This window comes from Oryctolagus cuniculus, chromosome 1 (assembly GCF_051225735.1).
Source record: "Oryctolagus cuniculus isolate XC-2025 breed Fujian yellow rabbit chromosome 1, ASM5122573v1, whole genome shotgun sequence".
NCBI classification, from domain to species: domain Eukaryota; kingdom Metazoa; phylum Chordata; class Mammalia; order Lagomorpha; family Leporidae; genus Oryctolagus; species Oryctolagus cuniculus.
Window position 1 is genome coordinate 14,409,276 of NC_142867.1, and position 19,359 is coordinate 14,428,634.

The 19,359-nt window shown below is 49.2% G+C and overlaps 3 protein-coding genes across 6 annotated transcripts; 1 reads left to right on the top strand and 2 right to left on the bottom strand.

The window, feature by feature from the left end:
• Window positions 1-130: 130 nt before the first annotated feature.
• SELENOH (selenoprotein H) lies at window positions 131-3,253 on the bottom strand. Its single transcript, XM_008271497.5, has 5 exons — window positions 3,212-3,253; window positions 2,952-3,103; window positions 2,713-2,858; window positions 2,453-2,583; window positions 131-311 (listed from the first exon to the last, which is right to left on the bottom strand). Exons 2-4 carry the CDS (start codon window positions 3,065-3,067, stop codon window positions 2,483-2,485), a joined length of 363 nt encoding a protein of 120 aa, XP_008269719.4. The 5' UTR covers window positions 3,068-3,103; window positions 3,212-3,253; the 3' UTR covers window positions 131-311; window positions 2,453-2,482.
• Window positions 3,254-3,996: 743 nt separating this feature from the next.
• TMX2 (thioredoxin related transmembrane protein 2) lies at window positions 3,997-11,568 on the bottom strand. 2 transcript variants are annotated; one of them, XM_002709168.6, is made up of 8 exons: window positions 11,351-11,568; window positions 7,842-7,902; window positions 7,406-7,519; window positions 7,035-7,111; window positions 6,705-6,811; window positions 6,466-6,531; window positions 6,244-6,373; window positions 3,997-4,863 (listed from the first exon to the last, which is right to left on the bottom strand). In XM_002709168.6, the coding sequence occupies exons 1-8, from the start codon at window positions 11,537-11,539 to the stop codon at window positions 4,717-4,719; spliced, it is 891 nt and encodes a 296-aa protein (XP_002709214.2). In that variant the 5' UTR covers window positions 11,540-11,568; the 3' UTR covers window positions 3,997-4,716. The 2 variants fall into 2 exon arrangements, with proteins under 2 accessions (XP_002709214.2, XP_051710128.2); XM_051854168.3 differs by lacking the exon at window positions 11,351-11,568 and having other exon boundaries at window positions 7,406-7,597; window positions 7,842-7,892.
• Window positions 11,569-11,960: 392 nt separating this feature from the next.
• On the top strand, window positions 11,961-18,464 carry MED19 (mediator complex subunit 19). Of its 3 annotated transcripts, none has more exons than XM_002709167.6 (5): window positions 11,961-12,210; window positions 16,794-17,050; window positions 17,190-17,286; window positions 17,857-17,951; window positions 18,084-18,464. In XM_002709167.6, the coding sequence occupies exons 1-5, from the start codon at window positions 11,994-11,996 to the stop codon at window positions 18,150-18,152; spliced, it is 735 nt and encodes a 244-aa protein (XP_002709213.1). In that variant the 5' UTR covers window positions 11,961-11,993; the 3' UTR covers window positions 18,153-18,464. The 3 variants fall into 3 exon arrangements, with proteins under 3 accessions (XP_002709213.1, XP_089165044.1, XP_089165048.1); XM_089308918.1 differs by having other exon boundaries at window positions 16,798-17,050; XM_089308922.1 differs by lacking the exon at window positions 11,961-12,210 and adding an exon at window positions 12,238-12,256.
• Window positions 18,465-19,359: the final 895 nt, after the last annotated feature.

The following is a 19,359-nucleotide window of genomic DNA, read 5'->3' on the forward strand; positions in this document are numbered from 1 at the left end:
TCACATGCATTATCAGAGACCCTGGGAGTTCCAGGTCAAACTGTCCCCTTGGGTTGTGAAAAACTCAAGAATCACCGACCCCACACAGCTGGCTTTGTCCATTCTTAACATCAGACAAATGAAACTGTTAGATGCTTTATTTTAATCTTTATTAAACAATCCAAATGCAGGAACTTTTGCAATGCCTTACTAGAGGGCTGCCTCACACTGAGCCGTCATTTCTGGAGAGGAAGAAACTGTGGCTTCAGGCACATGACTGAAGTTTGGCCATGTCCCGTCATGAATGCTCCAAGATCCCCAGGGGCAGAAAGCTGCAAAAATGAGAAGGGGAAGTTAGAGAAGGAATCCTGGCATCCAAAGATCAAGGAAGACATATCCCTTCACCCTTGAATTCACAAGCCCAGGAGGCTCAAGAATTGTATTCTTGCCCTACATCTCTCAACATCAAGCCAAACATTGTTTATAGCACTAGGGACGAAGTCAAATCCTGTAACCAGGAGTAACAAGATTCTAGTTCACTGTTAATCATACGGGTTGTTGACAGGACAGTGGAAGAGGGTAGGGAGACGCACACATGACGTTAACATTAAAGGCATCCAGAAGGGTTTTGGTAGAAGGAATCCCTTCTCACCAACTCACACAAATGCAAAAACAAGTGTCTAAAATTCTAACTCTGAGCCAGTAAGATTTACAACTGGCGTAAAGAATAAAAATACGAGCCATTAGGGGCTGGCATGGTAGTGCAGCAGGTTGAGCTGCCGCCTACAACGCTGGCAACCCCAACCCATATCAGAGCACCAGTCAAGTCCCCGTTGTTCCACTTCCAGATCCAGCTCCGTGTGAGCATAGTACTTGGCTTGGAGGCCTGGCCCAACCCTGGCTGTTGTAGCCATTTGGGGAGTCAATCAGTAGATAGAGGATAGCTCTGCCCCGCTCCCATTCTGTCTTTCAACTAAGTAAAATCTTTCAGGGGGGCCACCACTGTGGCGTAGCAGGTAAAGCCAACTGCCTGCAGTGCTGGCATCCCATATGGGCGCCGGTTCAAGTCCCAGCTGCTCCACTTCCAATCCAGCTCTCTGCTATGGCTTGGGAAAGCAGCAGAAGATGGCCTAAGTCCTTGGGCCCCTGCACCTACATGGGAGACCTGGAAAAAGCTCCTGGCTCCTGGCTTTGGATTGGCACAGCTCCGGCCATTGCAGCCAATTGGGGAGTGAACCAGCGGATGGAAGAATCTCTCTCTCTCTCTCCTTCTCCTCTCTCTGTGTAACTCTTTCATATAAATAAATAAATCTTTAATCAAAACAAAACAAAATGGTGCCGGCACTGTGGCATAGCTGGTAAAGCTGCTGCGTGCAGTGCTGGCATCCCATATGGGTGGTGGTTCGGGTCCTGGCTGCTGCACTTCCAATCCAGCTCTCTGCTATGGCCTGGGAAAGCAGTAGAAGATGGCCCAGATGCTTGGGCCTCTGCGCCTGCGTGGAAGACCCAGATGAAGCTCCTGGCTCCTAGCTTTGGATCAGCGCAGCTCTGGCCATTGCCATTTGGGGAGTGGACTAGTGGATGGAAGACCTCTCTCCCTCTCTGTAATTCTGCCTTTCAAATAAGTAAATAAAAATTAAAAAAAAAAAATCTTTGGGGGGAGGAGGGAATGAGAAATGAGGAAAGAAGTTTATCAAACAGACAAGACTGATCCATTCCCCTAGGGCAGTAATCAACAGTCAATTCCATGGGCTGGCATTGTGGCATAGTGGGTTAAGCTACTGCCTACAATGCCAGAATTCCATTAGTGCCAGTTCGAGTCCTAGCTGCTCCACTTCCCATCCAGCACCCTGCTACTGCACCCGGGAAAGAAGTACTGGGCCCCTGCCACCCATGTGGGAGAACAAGATGGAGGTTCCAGGTTCCAGGCTTTGGCTGATCCAGCTCTGGGCCACTGCGGCCATTTGGAGAGTGACCCAGTGGGTAGAAGACTACTCTCAGTCTCTATCTCTGCCTTTCCAATAAATAACTTTTTGAAAAAAAAAAAATCTACCAGAAAAGTAGTGTTAGAGCAAAAGATCCTCCATCCAGTGGTTCATTCTCTCAATCACAACAGCCAGGACTGGACCAGGTCGAAGCCAGGAGCCTCATTGGGTCGCTCACTGGGTGCAGGAGCCCAAGGATTTGGTCGTGCTTGGCTGCTTTCCCGGACACATTAGCAGGAAGCAGGACCAGAAGTGGAGTAGCTGGAACTAGAACCCGCTACACCTCAACATGGTCCCATCCAATAAATCTTAAAAAAACTCCACCTCTGAAGATCTCAAACTACTTGTGCAATGATAATCATTTACTTTAAAAAAAAAAAAAAAAAGGCATCCTATGTGAAATGAGTGGTGACGATTAAGGCTGCTTTCTAGGAAACCACACCAAGCTGAACCCCCCTCCCCTTAAAACCCGAACCCTGGTTTCAAACCTCAGCACGAGGAATTCTGCCCGAGCTTCCTTAAGACAGGTACTTCTTCAGCTCTTCCACCACTTGCTGAGGCTCAGGGAACTTGAGTTTCCGTGGGGGGCCCTTCTTAATCCCAGTCCAGAGCTCCGCGCCTAGCAAAGGACCGACTAGAGCTTAGTTACTCAGGAAGCCACCTGCCAGGCGGCCCCGCTGTGCCAGACCCCCGACTCCTCGCTCGGGCCCGCAGGCCGCGCCCCTCCCAGGCCCGGGCCCCCACTCACGGCTGCCGTCCGGGCGCAGCAGCGTCACCTCGAAGCTGCCCCTGCGAGGCTTGGAGGGGTTTACCGTCACGGGAAGCTCCGGCGCCTGCAGGCGCAGCGCCTGGCTCAGGGCCGCGGCGTTGCGCCCATAGACGCGTCAGCTCGTGCTAGGGAAAGCGCAAGGACGTTAGCGGCTGAGGTCTTCGGGCGGCCGTCGTCCCCGCTTCCCCTGGCCCCTCGTGAGTCCACAGGCCCCCTACCAATGCTCAATGACGATCTCCTCCACTCCCTGCCCGCCGTTTGCCAGCTTCTCCCGCTTCTCCGCGGATGCGACCGGGGCGGCCTCGGCTTTCCGCTTCCTCTTGCCCGGAGCCATGGCGCCTTTTACAGCCCGGCCGGAAACAGAGCCGCCCTGAGGTGGGAGAGAAAATGCGGCGGCCACTGAGCGAACACCCGACAGCGGCCAACCACGTCCCGAGGCCCGCACGGAAGGCCCGAAGTCCCGCTCCTAGAATCAAACCTCTCTCGCAGGAGCAGAAAGCGCGCCACGAGCCCCCCACGTGACCTGGAGGCGGGTCCTCTGGCCACTACCACTCGGCGCCGGGGACTGACGAATACCCGCCAGAGGGCGGGAGCAAGGGAAGACTGACAGCAAACCCCACTGCCCACAGGCTTTTCTGTGCCCACGCATCAGCTAGGCCCGCCCCCCGGAATCCGCGCGCCAATCACATACGAGGTCCACACCCCCTGCAGTCGGTGCTCTAGGGTTATGGAAGCTCCTGCCCCAACTCTAGGCTGTCTCGGGGCTCAATGCCCAGATTTTGGGGAAACCAGTGGACTTTTTTTAAAAAAAAATTACGGTTTTTTTTTTTTTTTTTGGGGGGGGTCGGTGCAGTGGCGTAGGTTAAGCCTCCGCTTGCAGCACCAGCATCCTGTATGGGTGCCAGTCCCAGTCCCCACTGCCCCACTTCCAATCCAGCTCCCTGCTAATGCTCCTGGGAAAGCCAGGGATCCCTGCACTAACGTGGGAGACCCAAATGAAGCTTCTGCTATCCGCCTGGTCCAGCCTCCTCGTTGTGGCCATTTGGGGAGTGAACCAGTGGATGGAAGACGCGTCTCTCCCTCTCTAAAAATTTTCTGAAATATTTATTTGAAAGGCAGAGAAACAGCATGGAGCAGGACTGGAAGGGGAGCAGCCAGGATTTGAACTCTGGGCACTTCAGGCAGCAGCTCAGCCCACTACATTACAAAGCCTGAGCCTGGCTTTTCCATTACAAGAGAAACACACAAAGGCACAATCCAAAGGAAATTCCAGTCTCTTTATTATGGAAAACCATCAACAGGGTGTGCCGCGGGGAAGGAGGGTTACAGAAACCCCAATCTAGACCGGGGCTTTGTCCTCCAGGTCCCACTACACAAAGGAACGTCTCAAGCTTCTATTCCCCTTCTTCTCAATCCCCACAAAACAGGGGGACTGTTCCAACGCTGTTTCCAACGATGAGAACTCTTGTGGTTAAAGGTTTCTCCCTGGGACCTGTGTCAAAATTAGGCTTATACTTTTTATGAATCCCATAGGCCAAGCCAGGACCAGAGGAAGCCAAGTGTCCCTGAGGGTAAATTAACACCCTACACCATGGCATCTAATGTTAAAGTTTCATCTAGGTTAGGTTATGCAGGTCCAGTTAGAACAGTGAAACCACAGGGCGGTGGTGACGTCCAAGTGGTCAACAGCAGGTAAATCACTGACCCAAGCTGGGAGGGAACTAATTCCTCCCCCACTGTATGAGTTCTCCCCCTTCCTCCAGTGGCATAACCAGCCAAAGAGCAGGTTTTCCTGCAGAGTGCCTGTCAATTCCCTCCATGCCTCTTTAAAATCAGAAGCAGCACCCGGCCCCACCCACACAAGGAAAACTTAAATACAGGGTCGAAGCCTCAGGCAAGGCTTATGGATAGAGAAGGAGCTGAGCCTCAAGAGGTGCTTGTAATTGACAGGTAAGGAAGCAGTGCAATGACAAGGCCAGGATCCTATTTGTCCTTCTTGCTTTCCCCATCTGGCACTGTGGCAGGAGTTGCGGCCACAGGTGGCTCCTCAGGGATACTGTCCCCAGCCTTTGAAAGCTTCTTGGCCCGCTGGAATAATTCGTTCAAGTTGAATTCACGGATCACATTCTCCTGTGTAAAAGAGATGCAGATGTCAGGATCCAGGTTAGAAGAGAGTTCAGAGCCCAATAAGCAAGAAGTATTCAGGGGGCCCGCACTGTGGCGTAGCAGGTAAAGCTTCCACCTGCAGTGCCAGCATCTCATATGGACACCAATTCAAGTGCCGGCTGCTCCACTTCCAACCCAGCTCTCTGCTATCGCCTGGGAAAGCTGTAGAAAATGGCCCAAGTCCCTGGGTCCCTACACCCACATGGAAGACCTGGAAGAAGCTCCTGGCTCCTGGCTTCGGATCGGCCCAGCTCCAAACATTGCAGCCAGCTGGGGAGTGAACCAGCAGATGGAAGACCTCTCTCTCTGTATTCATCTGCCTCTCTGTAACTCTGCCTTTCAAATAAAATCTTTTTAAAAAATAAAAAAAAGAGGTATTCAGACATTCAGTTGTCTGAATCCACCCTAATTGTCTTGTTTTAGGTACCCAGAAAAATCCACCAACTTAAGTACCCATTAGGTGCCAATCACTGACAAGAATTATACCTACATTATTTAATGTAATCTGCAAAACAATCCTGACCCAGGTGTTACTCTATCTAATCTACCAATAAGAAATCTAATGCCTACAGACTACAGGTACAGGGCCTTAGAGTCGGAATTTTTTTTTCAACTGTCTATATTTATTTTCATCTACTTGAAACAGAGAGACAGTGTGTTATCTTTATCCACTGGTTCACTCCGCAAATGCCCACCAGAGCCAGGGCTGAAAATTCCACCTGGGTCTTCCATATGGATGGCGGCAGCCCACGAACCTGAGCCATCAACTGCTGCCTCCCAAGGTGTATCAGCAGGAAGACAGATTGGAAGTGGAAGAGCCAAGACAAGAACCAACACTCAGAGATGGGATGCAGGTATCCTAAGTGGCAGCTTAACCCACTGTGCCACAACATCTGCCCAAGGTCTGAATCTTTTTTTCCCCCTAAGATTTGTTTTGGAGAGATACACAGAAAGAGATCTTCCATTCAATGGTTCACTCCCTAAATGGCTACACTGGCCAGGGCTGGACCAGGCCAAAGTCAGAAGCCTAGAACTCCATCCAGATCTCAAACTACCTGGCATTCCATTTTGGGATGCTGGTGTGGCAGGTGGCAGCTTAACCCACTGTGCCACAATTTAGCCCCTAGAGTCTGAATCTTAACTTATAACTGCTTACCAGTACTAGCAGGTCTGGTAGATAATATACACTTGCTAAGTGAATTAACAAATGGGGTCTAGTAATTAGTCTACACCTTCAAAGTTAGTGTGTAAGTGACAAAGCTGCGAAGGGACCCAGGTAGGGCCTCAAAGCCAAGCCACTATTCTATATCCTTCTCCAAACCTCTTGCCCATCCATTCAGGTACCTCAGAGAAGGTCCAAGAGACGGCTCGTCCTTTCTTGTCAATCTGTGGCCTCCGCATTACCTCCTTCCCACCTTGGAAAAGGATCAGGGTAGGGAGTTGCTTGGTGAGGGGTGATGTGCTCACTTTGTACCTGCAGGGTCCAGAGGGGACTCTGTAAATGCACCTGTATACAATACACAAAGTGATTCCCTGCTCAGACCCTCTGCCCAAATCTCTACATACCGTGTGCTAACATCAGTGTAGCGTCCAACATCCACCTTTCCAAAATTCAGCCCTGCACAGTTGTACCTGAGAAGAATATACTATTAAACATACTGAAAGAGGAAAGGATGGATCAAAGGAAATGGGTAGAGGGAAGGAGAAATGCCTTTGGTTGAAATGTGCAAAAATCAAGGTCCAAATCAATGAGAGGGAAGATTCAACATCTTAATTGCCATCATCCCTCCCTTCACACTACTCACTTGAGGGAGAGGTCAGCGTAGATGGGAGCAAATGACTGGCAGTCATTAGACCAATTGGCAAAGAACTCTACAATCCAAGTGACCCTCCTGTCCCTCTCCAGTTCCTCCTGTCATACACAGGGAACAAATAGTGAGTAGGATCATACATGCCTGTGGAAAGGTTCAGACCTCAGCACAACTCCTCATCCTGACCTATCCTCTCCCCTAGCTCCCGTAATGAACCACAGTGCCCCTGACTTCCACTCTGAAGCGCCACTGTCCCGCCTACTGAGTAGAGAGCACAATACAAAGTTACCCACCAGGGACCCAAGAAACAGGAGCAGCACTCACATCAATGGTTTTATCATTGAAGTACTTGATGTACTCAGGGCCCATATACAGGGGGGGTTTGCAGGTCATCAGGAACACTAAACACAGAAAGAAGATGTCAGAGAAACAGAGGGCTTGCCCAGGGGATTTACTTCTAAGCCAAGTCAGGACTTCAGCCACCAAAGAACACACTTGTGGACACATGGAGACCAATATATTCCCTTCCTCCTGAAGTGCAGCGGCTGCAGATTCATATCCTTTGCGCCACTTACGTCATTAATTAGGTACAAGACATGAAAAGAACATAGAGAAACCTGTGTGGGATCTTCATTTGCTTCTTCCAATCAAGTCTTTATCAACAAAGTCTTACAGAGAACTTAAAGTCTCCTCACCTATGCAGAGTGTGATATATAGAAGTCCCATGCGAATATCCAGGCGGAAGAAAAGAATTGCATTGGCCACTTTACTAAACATGAAGATGTTGCCTATGTGTTGCTCCACGGTGACTGAAACACAGAGATGTCACAGGTCAGGCTGGGCTGCATACTTCTATTGTCCCATTCTTTGTTCCTCTTCATGGGACACTTTGAAATGGGAGAGGGGGGAGGGACATTAGTCCAAGATCAAATTCAGCCTCAGTATGAAATATGGGACTATAATACTGCACCTCCGGAACCTTTTCAGGAGCCTATGTGACCCACCCCATTGTTCTTCTCTGTGTGTAGCAGGGGGAACTGGTGAGAGACAAATTCTGACCCCCTGGTAACATGAAGGAAAGCACCTCTGCAGGCACTAGGCCTGAGAGACAGAGAAGTAGGTTAAACTTACTGGATCTGCGGTTCTTCATCATCACAATAGCACTGAGAAACATCAGTATCTCCACTTCTCTCTGGAACAGAATCAAAGTGACAAGAATATGGAACAGAATTCAACAGAACCAAAGAGATCCGAGCTGTTAGGACACTGCTCTATCTCCTAGCAGAGTGCTTGGGTTCCGGTCCCAGCTCTACTCCTGACTCAACACAACAATCTCAAAGTAATGACTGCAATGAAGAGTAACAAGGGCCATTTGAGAAAGCATGGGAGGAAGACTACGGATTGGATGGTCTAAGGCCTTCCATACCGCTACGGAGTGGGTATCAGTTTGGGTGTCCCACAAAAGCCCGTTTATTACATAGCAGGTAAAGCCGCTACCTGCAACACCAGCATCCCATATGGGTACTTGTTCAAGTCCTGGCTGCTCCACTTCCAGTCAGCTCCCTGATAATGCTCCAGGGAAAGCAGTAACGGAGGCCACCGTGGGAGACCCAGAAGGCGCTCCAGGCTCCTGGCTCCTGGCTCCTGATTGTACCAGCTCTAGCCATTGTGGCCATTTGGGGAGTGAACCAGTGGATAAAAGACCTCCCTCTTTCTCTGTAACTCTGCCTTTCAAATAAAAAAAATAAAATAAAAAAAACACCAAAGATTTGTTTGTTTATTTGAAGGCAGAGTTACACAGAGGCAGAGGCAGATCTTCCATCTGCGGGTTCACTCCCCAAACGGCCAATAGGCCAGACCTGGTTAGGAGCCAGGAGCCTGGAGCTTCTTCCAGGACTCCCACATGGGTTGCAGGGGCCCAAGGATTTGGGCCCTCTTCACTGCTTTTCCCAGGCCATCAGCAGGGAGCTGGATCAGAAATGGAACAGCCAGGACTTGAACCAATGACCATATGGGATGCTGCACATCGCTGGTTTTGCTGCCCCTCCCATATTTCTTGTAAAGTGGTAGTGAAATCTAGAGGCATAAATACAATGAAATCCAAATTTTTAGGCAAAAACACATCACACTTGGTTCTATGTGGTCCCCACTGTGTGGCTGCAGGAAATGTGTTTACCTGTCACCTGATGTAAAGTTTTAGCATCCACAAATGATCATTGCCTAGATGTATTACTTTGAGTTCTAAAAAATGATTTTAATACTATCATTTCATCTGCATTTCCTAACTAAAATTCCATCAATAAAATTCCCTTTTCAATTACTTGGTTATTACAAAACACAGTGCATATAGGAAAAGAACAAGAAATATTCACTTTATCTAATGGAATAGAAATAAACCTTTACTTTGTTAAGCTACTAAAATCTTGAGGTTTAGCTGTTACTGCTGTTTTATGTTATTACCTTATTCCCTGACTCTCCAATCACCAAGGTAAATCAGTAAACTGAATTTTCCAGGAAAATGAAAACTACTTATTAACTCTAAATGAATTTTTTAAACACCATAATAAAAATCTAGAAAACTTTCAGTACTTTGTATATTAGACAAAAGGATATAGAGGGATGAAGATTGCCTACATTTCTTGAAACCTTTATTTCTACCTATATTTTTTTAAAGATGTATTTATTTTATTTATTTGAAAGTGAGAGTAACACAGAGAGGAGAGGCAGAGAGAGAGAGAGAGAGAGAGATCTTCCATCCGATGGTTCACTCCCCAGATGGCCGCAACGGCCAGAGCTGCACCGATCCAAAGCCAGAAGGCAGGAGCTTCTTCCGGGTCTCCCAAGCAGGTGCAGGGGCCCAGGGACTTGGGCCATCTTCTACTGCTTTCCCAGGCCACAGCAGAGAGCTGGATTGGAAGTGGAGCAGCCGGGTCTCAAACAGGCGCCCATATGGGATGCTGGTGCTTCATGCTAGGGCGTTAACCCGCTGTACCACAGTGCCGGCCCCTACCTACTTATATTTTTGAGTCTCACTTTCCTTAAAGTAGTGTCAAGTATCAGAAAAAAAAAAAAAAGGATCCTTTGACATAGCATGGCTACATTTGATTAATCACTGATCCTGCCTGGGAAAGGGCGGAGGAAGCAGGAAACAAACAAGGGAAGGAGGGGTAAGGGAAGGGGATGGGTTCTGGTAAATCCAAGACAAATGTGGGTAGCTGGGAAAAAGAGGAAAATTCTTTATGTCGGTCCTCCATCAGAACACAGATGCTGGGGGCCAGTTGTGGCGTAGCGGGTAAAAGCCACTGCCTGCAGTACCAGCACCTCATATGGCCACTGGTTCAAGTCCCAGCTGCTCCTCTTCTTTTTTTTTTTTTTTTTTTTTTTTTGACAGGCAGAGTGGACAGTGAGAGAGAGAGACAGAGAGAAAGGTCTTCCTTTGCCGTTGGTTCACCCTCCAATGGCCGCCGCGGCCGGCGCACCGCGCTGATCCGATGGCAGGAGCCAGGAGCCAGGTGCTTCTCCTGGTCTCCCATGGGGTGCAGAGCCCAAGCACTTGGGCCATCCTCCACTGCACTCCCGGGCCACAGCAGAGCTGGCCTGGAAGAGGGGCAACCGGGACAGAATCCGGCGCCCCGACCGGGACTAGAACCCGGTGTGCCGGCGCCGCTAGGCGGCCAGCTGCTCCTCTTCTGATCCAGCTCTCTGCTGTGGCCTGGGAAGGCAGTTGAAGATGGCCGAAGTCCTTGGGCCCCTGCACCCTTGTGGGAGACCAGGAGGAAGCTCCTGGCTTCGCACCAGTGTAGCTCTGGCCGCTGCGGCCAATTGGGGAGTGAACAGCAGATGAAAGACCTCCCTCTGTGTAATTCTGACTTTCAAATAAATGACTCTTAAAAAAAAAAAAAAAAAGGCAAAACAAAACAAAAAAAACCACAGATGCTGCTACCCAGGAGAGGGCTAAACTCTTTTTTTTTTTTTTTTTTTTAATAAGCGGTCTCAAAACTACTGAGGAAGCACCGCAGGCGGCCTGGCACGTATTTTATTTTATTTTTCTCCAATTCCTTTTCAGGTTTTATTCAATTTTGCATCCCACATCCGGGTGCAGCACAGTACTTAGCACACAGTGTGCTCAATGAAGAGATGGCTGACAGAACGAGCAAGTCCCAATGGCCGGAAAAGTCGCTGTAAAGGCCCAGGCACTCCAGTCGTGTGACCCCGGGCGCGTCGGCTGCCCACGCGCAGGCCGGTTTCTTCAAGCAGGAAACCGGACTACGACCACTACCCGCCTCGTCGCCCCCCGCCCCAGGCTCCTCGGGAGGCTTTGCACAATGAGCAGTACTGCAGAACGCCACACAGGTGCCGAGTTTGGGCACGGCTGTCTACTGGCAGGAACAGCGAGGCGTCAGGAAGCCCGGACTGGGGCTGTCGTGCAGGGGCTACCAGGCACCGCCTCCGTTTTCCCATCGTAAACACTTCGTTTAGATGCGATGACAGTCTGCGCCCTACACCCTTCAGCAGTCTGCAAGCCCGCTAGAGGCTGGGAACCTCAAGTGTCCTTAGGAAGGTGAAACTCGGGACTCCACATGCACCCGCAGGGGCAGGGACAGTCAAGGTCGCGGGGTTCTGAGCCCTAGAGCGCTCACCCAGTCAAAGTCACACGGGTTGCCGTCTTCGCGTTGGGTGGGGAGTCCATGGCAGAGCGGTGGCAATTTCCTCACGAGCAGGAAGGCAGCAGAGAGCAGGGCAGACAGAAGGTAGTAAGGCCTGGCCAGCCATCGTGAAAGTCGCGGCACCGAATACACCAGAGCAATCAAAGGCGCTAAGACCGCCATGTTTCCAGGTCCTGCGGCGCCCGCCGCTCACCGGCGTCCGTAAATCTGGGCCCGCCTCCCACCCCATTGAGCGTTCTATTGGCCCAACTACCAGAAGAACCGCCTCTAGACCCGGAAGTAGATTTCTCATTGGATGCCGCCGTAATTCCGAGTTGAAAAGTGGAGTTGACCGGTTTACTGGCCAATCTAGTTGTCGCTTTTTCTACCAAGGTCATTTTATTGGATATGTGTTTATGGCCCGCGGAAGTGACCCAGAAGAATTCAATCAGGTTAGATAGCACTTCCTGAACGTTTTCAGAAAGCGACGGAAGTTGTTGCCAGAAAAAGGTAGGTGGAGCCACAGATATCCAATGATAAGCTTTCTTTACAGGAAGAGGGCGGTACCCCGTGAAAGGATTGTCCAATGATAGTCATCAACGCCAGACACTGAGGCAGCGCCGGTGCGGAGGGGACGATGGAGAATTTCACGGCGCTGTTCGGGGCTCAAGCTGACCCACCACCTCCCCCAGCCGCACTAGGCTTCGGACCAGGAAAGCCTCCACCCCCGCCCCCGCCGCCGCCGGGCGGGGGACCCGGCACAGCGCCGCCTCCCACGGCGGCCACCGCTCCTCCCGGCACAGACAAGTCAGTGGCTGGTTGTGGCCCCTTCTATCTAATGCGGGAACTGCCTGGTGAGTACTAGGCCTGGCCGAAGCTAACCAGTCCAATGCTGAAGAGGTGAGGGCGTGGCTGTTGGCCGGCTGCTGGAGGTGCAGAGGCTGCACGGACCCGGGCCGTGGAGCTGGAACTTGCAAGAGCTGCGAAGATTCGCAGCCACAGGGATGATTGGGTTCGTGGGATGGATTGGGAGGAGGTGGGTGTGTGTCTCTGGGTCTGGGCTGTGCCCCTGACACTGGCTTCTCCAGGGTCATGGAGATCGGAACTCAAATGATATGCCTAGGGAACCGAGGTTTTTTAGTTTCAGTCCGCCTCAGGCTGGCTGTTGGTTTGGGGGTAAGTTTCTTCATCTATTCAAAGACGGGATTAGAAGGACACGAAATTATTTCATATCAAATTTATGTGGTTTGTTCTGCATGCTGGAGCTACAGCTGTGAACCAGACTGGCAAGATCTTTGTCCTTTTTGCCATTGGAGACAGCGTAAGCAAGATAGCATCAGATAGTGATTAATGCTGGATGAAAACGTGATCAAGAGTTGAGGTGGAGGCAGGCGTTGTGGTGCGGTAGGTTAAGCCACGGCTTGGAACGCCCGCATCCCATATTGGATTGAGTCCTAACCCTGTGTACACCCTGGATGGCAGCGGACGATGGCACGTCCCTGGATTCCTACCGCTGTCAGGGGAGACCTGTGTGGAGCTCCAGACTCAGTCGCGGCTGTTGCAGGCATCTGCGGAGTGGGCCAGCAGATGCAAGATTTCATCCTGTGCCTTTCAAATAAAATAATTTTTAAAATGTGGAAAAACTGAATTAAAAGATGTTCACTTTTAGAAAATGGACATAACTGTTGCTAGATGATCAGAGTTAACAGAGAGGAGAGGCAGAGAGAGAGAGAGAGGTCTTCCATCCTCTGGGTCACTCCCCAGATGGCCACAACAGCTGGGGCTGGGCTGATCCGAAGCCAGGAGCCAGGAGCTTCTTCCGGGTCTCCCACATGGGTACAAGAGCCCGAGGCCGTGGGCCATCTTCTGCTGCTTTCCCAGGCCACAGCAGAGAACTGGATCAGAAGAGGAGCAGCTGAGACTCAAACTGGTGCCCATTTGGGATGCCGGCACTGCCGGTTGCGGCTTTACCTGCTATGCCACAGTGCCGGACCCTAGTGCTTTTTCTTAAACTATAGTTTTCCTTTTATTTGAAATGCAGAGAGACAACCACCAGCAGTTTCTTTAAGCTTTTTTCACTTACTCTGATTGTGCTTGTTTCTGTCAGCCCGTTGGCAGATACTTGGTATCTGTTCTTGGTAAATGCTCTATGTGCAGGAACAATGATGTGTTGAAAGGGGGAAAGAGATGTCAGGTCTGGGCCTTACTTCCTAATTTTTACTTTATTTGAAAGCCAGGGAGAGACGCAGAGAGACATTCCATCTGCTGGTTCACTCCCCAAATGCCCCCAACAGCCAGGGCTGGGCCAGGCCAAAGCCAGGAGTTGGGAACTTGATCCAGGTCTCCTTTGTGGCTGGCAGGAATCGAGTCCTTGCCGTCATCTGCTGCCTGGCAGCCTGCATCCTAGCTGGAGGTTGGAGCAGAAGCAAAGGAGCCGGCACGGAACCCAGCCACTCTAGTATGGGATACGGGCATCCCAAGCAGTGTCGTGACGACTGCTGCAAATGCCCACCCTTGGTCCTTGGTTTATAAGAAGACTATTTTAGTTAGTTAGGGAAGCACAGTATGTGGTTTGTGGATAAACAAGTGACTGTTTCTCATCGATACCAGTCTCATTACTTTGCAGTCATGCCTTAAATACTGCACAGCTAACAGTATCTTAGTGAACAGCATTAACTCCTTGATGGTTTTCAAAATGTGGTGTATCCATGATGACAGCAAGAAATTAGATGTCACTTGAGCTGGACTGTGAAGAATTCACATTGGTTGGGGAAAAAAAAAAAAAAACAACAGATTTTTCCTAAAAGGAAACAATATAAGAGGGAATGCCTATTTTTTTTTCTCATAAGTGTGGAGACTCATTTGAATGGATCAGAAATTTTACCAAAAAGAAAGAAATTTTACCTTTGGGGAAGTAGTGGCTGATGAAGCCCAGAGCTAAGTTGGATGCAGTCAGATGTGAATAACCCTGGATGCCTGAGGAACGGGTGCTTTCTCCCGAGAGTAACAGGAAACCTGAAGGTTTTTGAACTCAGAAGTCCTGCTTTCTAAAACATCTCAAGAATGGCGGTGCCATGATTGAAATGAAGAAGCCATAAGTGACATGGGCAAGAATTTGAATTAAAAAAAATTGAATCTGCATGAAATTTACTGCAAAGAAGGTTCATTCAGGAGAGGAGTCAGAGCTGGGGAGAAAGATTTATAAATTAACTACAAAGCAATAGTCAAAAACAGGAAGTTAGAGTTTAGAAAAAGCACAGTACCTTCTCCCTGACCTTCAGCAAAACCACCTGGGAGGAAGATAACTGGCAGAGAGGAGGGAACATCAGAAAGCAGTAGCAAGCAGCAGTGCCAGTTACAGAGCTGCTGCTGTTACAGACTACTCTTCTGACACATCTGGCAGTGCCGGGAAAGAAACGGATGCAGTAAGGCCTAGGGGCAGTCAGGAAAAGCACCTTAATACTGAGCACTAGCAACACGTGAACAGAGCGTTGTCTGCCTTCAAGAAGCCCACAGTTCAGAGCCCGAGTTTTCCCAGTTATCATTTTGCTCATGGTACCCTGGGTGTCCATCATAATTACAGATGAAGTTGTGGGTTAGATATTTTCACCCTTACCATAAATTTAGATTATTTATACTTTTCAGTATGTTTTCATTTAAATCTTGAAAAAAAAATGAAGTTTACTTAAGATAGCTATTATTGCATTCCACAGATAACAAGAAACTAAGGCATGGAGAACAGCACTAGAATTCTAGTTGTCCAGCCAATTTCTAACTACAGATTTCTTCTTTGTCTGCAAAGCATTATACTCAGTAACATTAGGGAGAATAAAGATGTTGGTAACCAAAGTTAAGCAACAGTAGCTAGAAAAATCTCCTTGCTGTTTTTCTATATAACTATGATGAGTGTTTTTTGATTGTTAAAGAGAAAAAACAGGGGCTGACACTGTGGCATAGTGGGTAAAGCTACCACCTGCAGTGCTGGCATCCCATAAGGGTGCCCGTTCAAGTCTTGGCTGTTCCACTTCTGATCCAGCTCTCTGCCATGGCCTGGGAAAGCAGTGGGAAATGGCCCAGCTCCTTGGGCCCCTGCCCCATGTGGGAGAACCAGTGGAAGCTCCTGGCTTTGGATCAGCTCAACTCCTGCCATTGCGGCCATTTAGGGAGTGAATCAGCTGAAGGAAGACCTCTCTCTGCAATTCCATCTTTTCAAATAAGATTTTAAAGAGTTACACAAAGAGCGAAGGAGAGGCAGAGAGAGAGAGAGAGGTCTTCCATCATCTACTGGCTCACTCCCCAAGTGCCTGCAACAGTCAGAGCTCCGCTGATCAGGAGCCAGGAGCTTCCAGGTCTACCACACAAGTGCAGGGGCCCAAGGATTTGAGCCATCTTCCACTGCTTTCCCAGGCCCTAGAAAAGCACTGGATTGGAAGTGGAGCAGCTGGGACTCGAACCAGTGCCGATATGGGATGATGGCACTGCAGGCGGTGACCCCAAAATAAATCTTTAAAAAAAAAAAAAAAAAAGGCCAGCGCCACTGCTCACTTGGCTAATCCTCCGCCTGCGGCGCCGGCGCACAGGGTTCTAGTCCCAGTTGGGGCACCGGATTCTAGTCCTGGTTGCTCCTCTTCCAGTCCAGCTCTCTGCTGTGGCCTGGGAGGGCAGTGGAGGATGGCCCAAGTGCTTGGGCCCTGCACCCACATGGGAGACCCAGAGGAAGCACCTGGCTCTGGGCTTCAAATCAGCGCAGCATGCTGGCCGTAGCAGCCATTTGGGGGGGTGAACCAATGGGAAAGGAAGACCTTTGTCTCTCTCTCTCTCTCTCTCACTAACTGCCTGTCCAAAAAAAAAAAAAAAAGAAAAGCAAAGTTCTTGACAAAGACCCTCAATCCCCTGAGTCAGAGAGTCAGATGGCCCTTGCTGTGGTCCCAGCTGACCTGTGAGGGCCTCTCCTGGTCACAACATCAGAGAGTATTTCTCACTTACACTTTATGAAAAGCAGAGAACAGTGTTGAGCATGCAGGCCATGTAAATTATCATTCTGGCTCATCCAAGAAGAGCAGAATGCCTCCATGTCTGCCCTGTTTAGGTTTCTGCCCTTTCTCCTTCCCGTGCCTGTTGTTCTGTAGTACTGCACTTCTAGTGTTTATATGTTACTGTTTACTTTTGCTGTTTCTTAAACATAAGCTTTTTCTGTCAAAGTCAAAACTGGGAAAAGTGGTAAAAATCATGAGAATGGTTGTTCTTGAGGGAAGTGCAGTCTGGAAATGAAATCAGCAGTTCTTCTGGTTGAGAAAAAAATATAAGCTCAACATTTCATGATTCTCACTTAAAAGCATCCTTATTTGGGTCACAGTTCGTATAGTCCTTTACTTTTCTTCTGGGTCAGTGACTGTAAACTCCTCTTTTAGGACTAATGTTTCTCTGTGTTCTCTAGGCAGCACGGAGCTGACAGGCAGCACCAATCTCATCACACACTACAACCTGGAACAAGCCTATAACAAATTCTGTGGCAAGAAGGTGAAGGAGAAGCTAAGCAACTTCCTGCCCGACCTGCCGGGGATGATCGATCTTCCCGGCTCTCACGACAACAGCAGCCTCCGCTCCCTTATCGAGAAGCCCCCTATTCTTGGTGGCTCTTTCAATCCCATCACAGGGACCATGCTGGCTGGCTTCCGCCTCCACACCGGCCCGGTGAGTGCCCTCTTGAGAGAGGCAGCAAATGGGGAAGCCGAGGGCAGGGAGTTTTCTCTCTCCACATCTGCTCCCTTGTACCTTACTGAGCAAAGGATTTCCTTCTCCACTCACCCAGACCTTCCTTTGCTTCCTTCAGTTGCCAGAACAGTGTCGCCTGATGCATATTCAGCCTCCCAAGAAGAACAAGAAGCACAAGCACAAACAGAGTCGGACCCAGGATCCTGTCCCCCCAGGTAAGCAGCAGCCCTGTTAAAACAAGAAAACCTGACCTTCTGAATTTGGTGCAACTTTGCACAGTTGAACCCAGTGAATTCCTCACACAGCCCTGGATGCCCAAGTTTCCACAATGTACTTTGATCTCTTTGGCAAGTAGGGACTTAGGACAGGGGTTCTGGCAGCAGAGCCATTTAGAGAAACACAGTTGGGCACCTGCCTGTGATGCCAGCACCCCATATGGGCACTGGGCTGAGACCTGGCTCCTCCACTACCTATCCAGCTCCCTGCTAGTGCATCTGGGAAGGCCGTGGAAGATGGCCAAGTCCTTGGGCCTCTGCACTCGTGTGGGAGACCCGGAAGACACTCTGGGCTGGCTTTGCCCTGGCCCAGTCCTGGCCATTGTGGCTGTTTGGGGAGTGAACTAGCAGATGGAAGAGCTGTTTCTCTCTAACTTTGCCTTTCAATAAACTTTTAAAAATCTAAAAAGAAAAAAAAAATTTGCCCAATTTGGTGTCCTGTAGTCTTCCAAATTCACAAAGTAGAGAATTTTGAGCATTATAGGTAACAGGCCCTAATGCTTCCTACAGAAACACCATCTGATTCGGATCATAAGAAGAAGAAAAAGAAAAAAGAAGAGGATCCTGACCGGAAAAGGAAGAAGAAAGAGAAGAAGAAAAAGAAGGTAGGGGTAGAGCCTGTTGCTGCAGCCCTTTTCCCCATATCTCACCCTGTCCTTTGCCTCAAACTGGACCCAAGAGTGAAAACTCAGGGCAAGTTGCTAGTTGTTCTTACCCTCCTCCTTTATCTTCTCCAGAGCCGACACAGTCCAGACCACCCGGGTATGGGCAGCTCTCAGGCCAGCAGCAGCAGCAGCCTTCGCTGACAACCACTGGACTCTACCAGGATGGCTTTTCCTACTGAACTTCTAACAGAAGCTGCCTTCCCGGCTCTTGGCCAATGCCTTGGGAATACCCAGCAGCCAAGGCAGAGGCCAACTCCTGCTCTGCTTGGTTGCGATGAATACATTAGAAGAGGGAAGGGCCATCCTTTTATAAGGCTCAGCCTAGTTGGCTTTCTCATGGACATCTCTTCCTCTCCCAGGAAGCTATTTCTTCTGTTTTGTGCAATTTGTTTAATATCAGAACTTGACCTGTTAAGTTTTTCTTTAAAAAAAAAAATACCTGCATTTATCAAACTGGCTCAAGTGTGGCTGTCTGTTAAGGGAGGTAAGTGCCTTTCTATGGAAGTCAGTGGTTAAGACAAGTCATTCCTAAGCTTTAAGGGGATTTGAGTCGTCCTTGCATTATCTCATTGGCAGGCAGGGAAACAACCAAAATGACTGAGAAACATGGTCCAAAAGAGGCACAGCTTCATTATACTCTCCCCATAATGTCAGGAACAAAGTGCCTGGATGGTCTTCAGGCTCCACTCTGAAGAGCTGATCCATTTAAACCTCAACAGATTCTAGGTCAAGTTTGGGTTGAAACAGAATAGTCAACTGAAAAAGCACCTACAATCACCATCTTCTTTAGTATACTTCAACCAGATTGACTCTTTGGTCAGAAAACTATAATGTTTTGAAATGAACCTCTGGCAAGCAAAGGTAAATGTTTCTTTTATCTTTATAAAATCCTTTGGCCTGCCTCATTCCTTAGATAACACAGTTTGGCTGATAAGCTCCCAAGACAGCAAAAAGGGCAGCCTAGACTATCAAAGTGTAAAAGAAAGCAGTTTACTTTTCTGCAGTATGGTTGGTAACTGAAACCCAAACTACTATAATCTAGCTTTAAACTAAATTTAACACAGAATAGTTAAAATCTATTGCCATGAACCAAGGTTGTTCTAGGTCAGTAGATGGAAAACCACTCACTCAGCTTGTTTTACTCCGGGATTTCAGAGTAAGAGTTTGTATGCTTAAGCTGCAGATGGTAAAGATAACGGGTTCTAGCCAGTCTGCTGAGAATTAGTGTCTGAGGATGCCTATCTAAAATGAAAGCAGAGGAGCTGGCGCTGTGGCGTAGTGGGTGAAGCCACTGCCTGCAGTATTGGCATCCCATACGGGCACCGGTTCATGTCCCGGCAGCTCCACT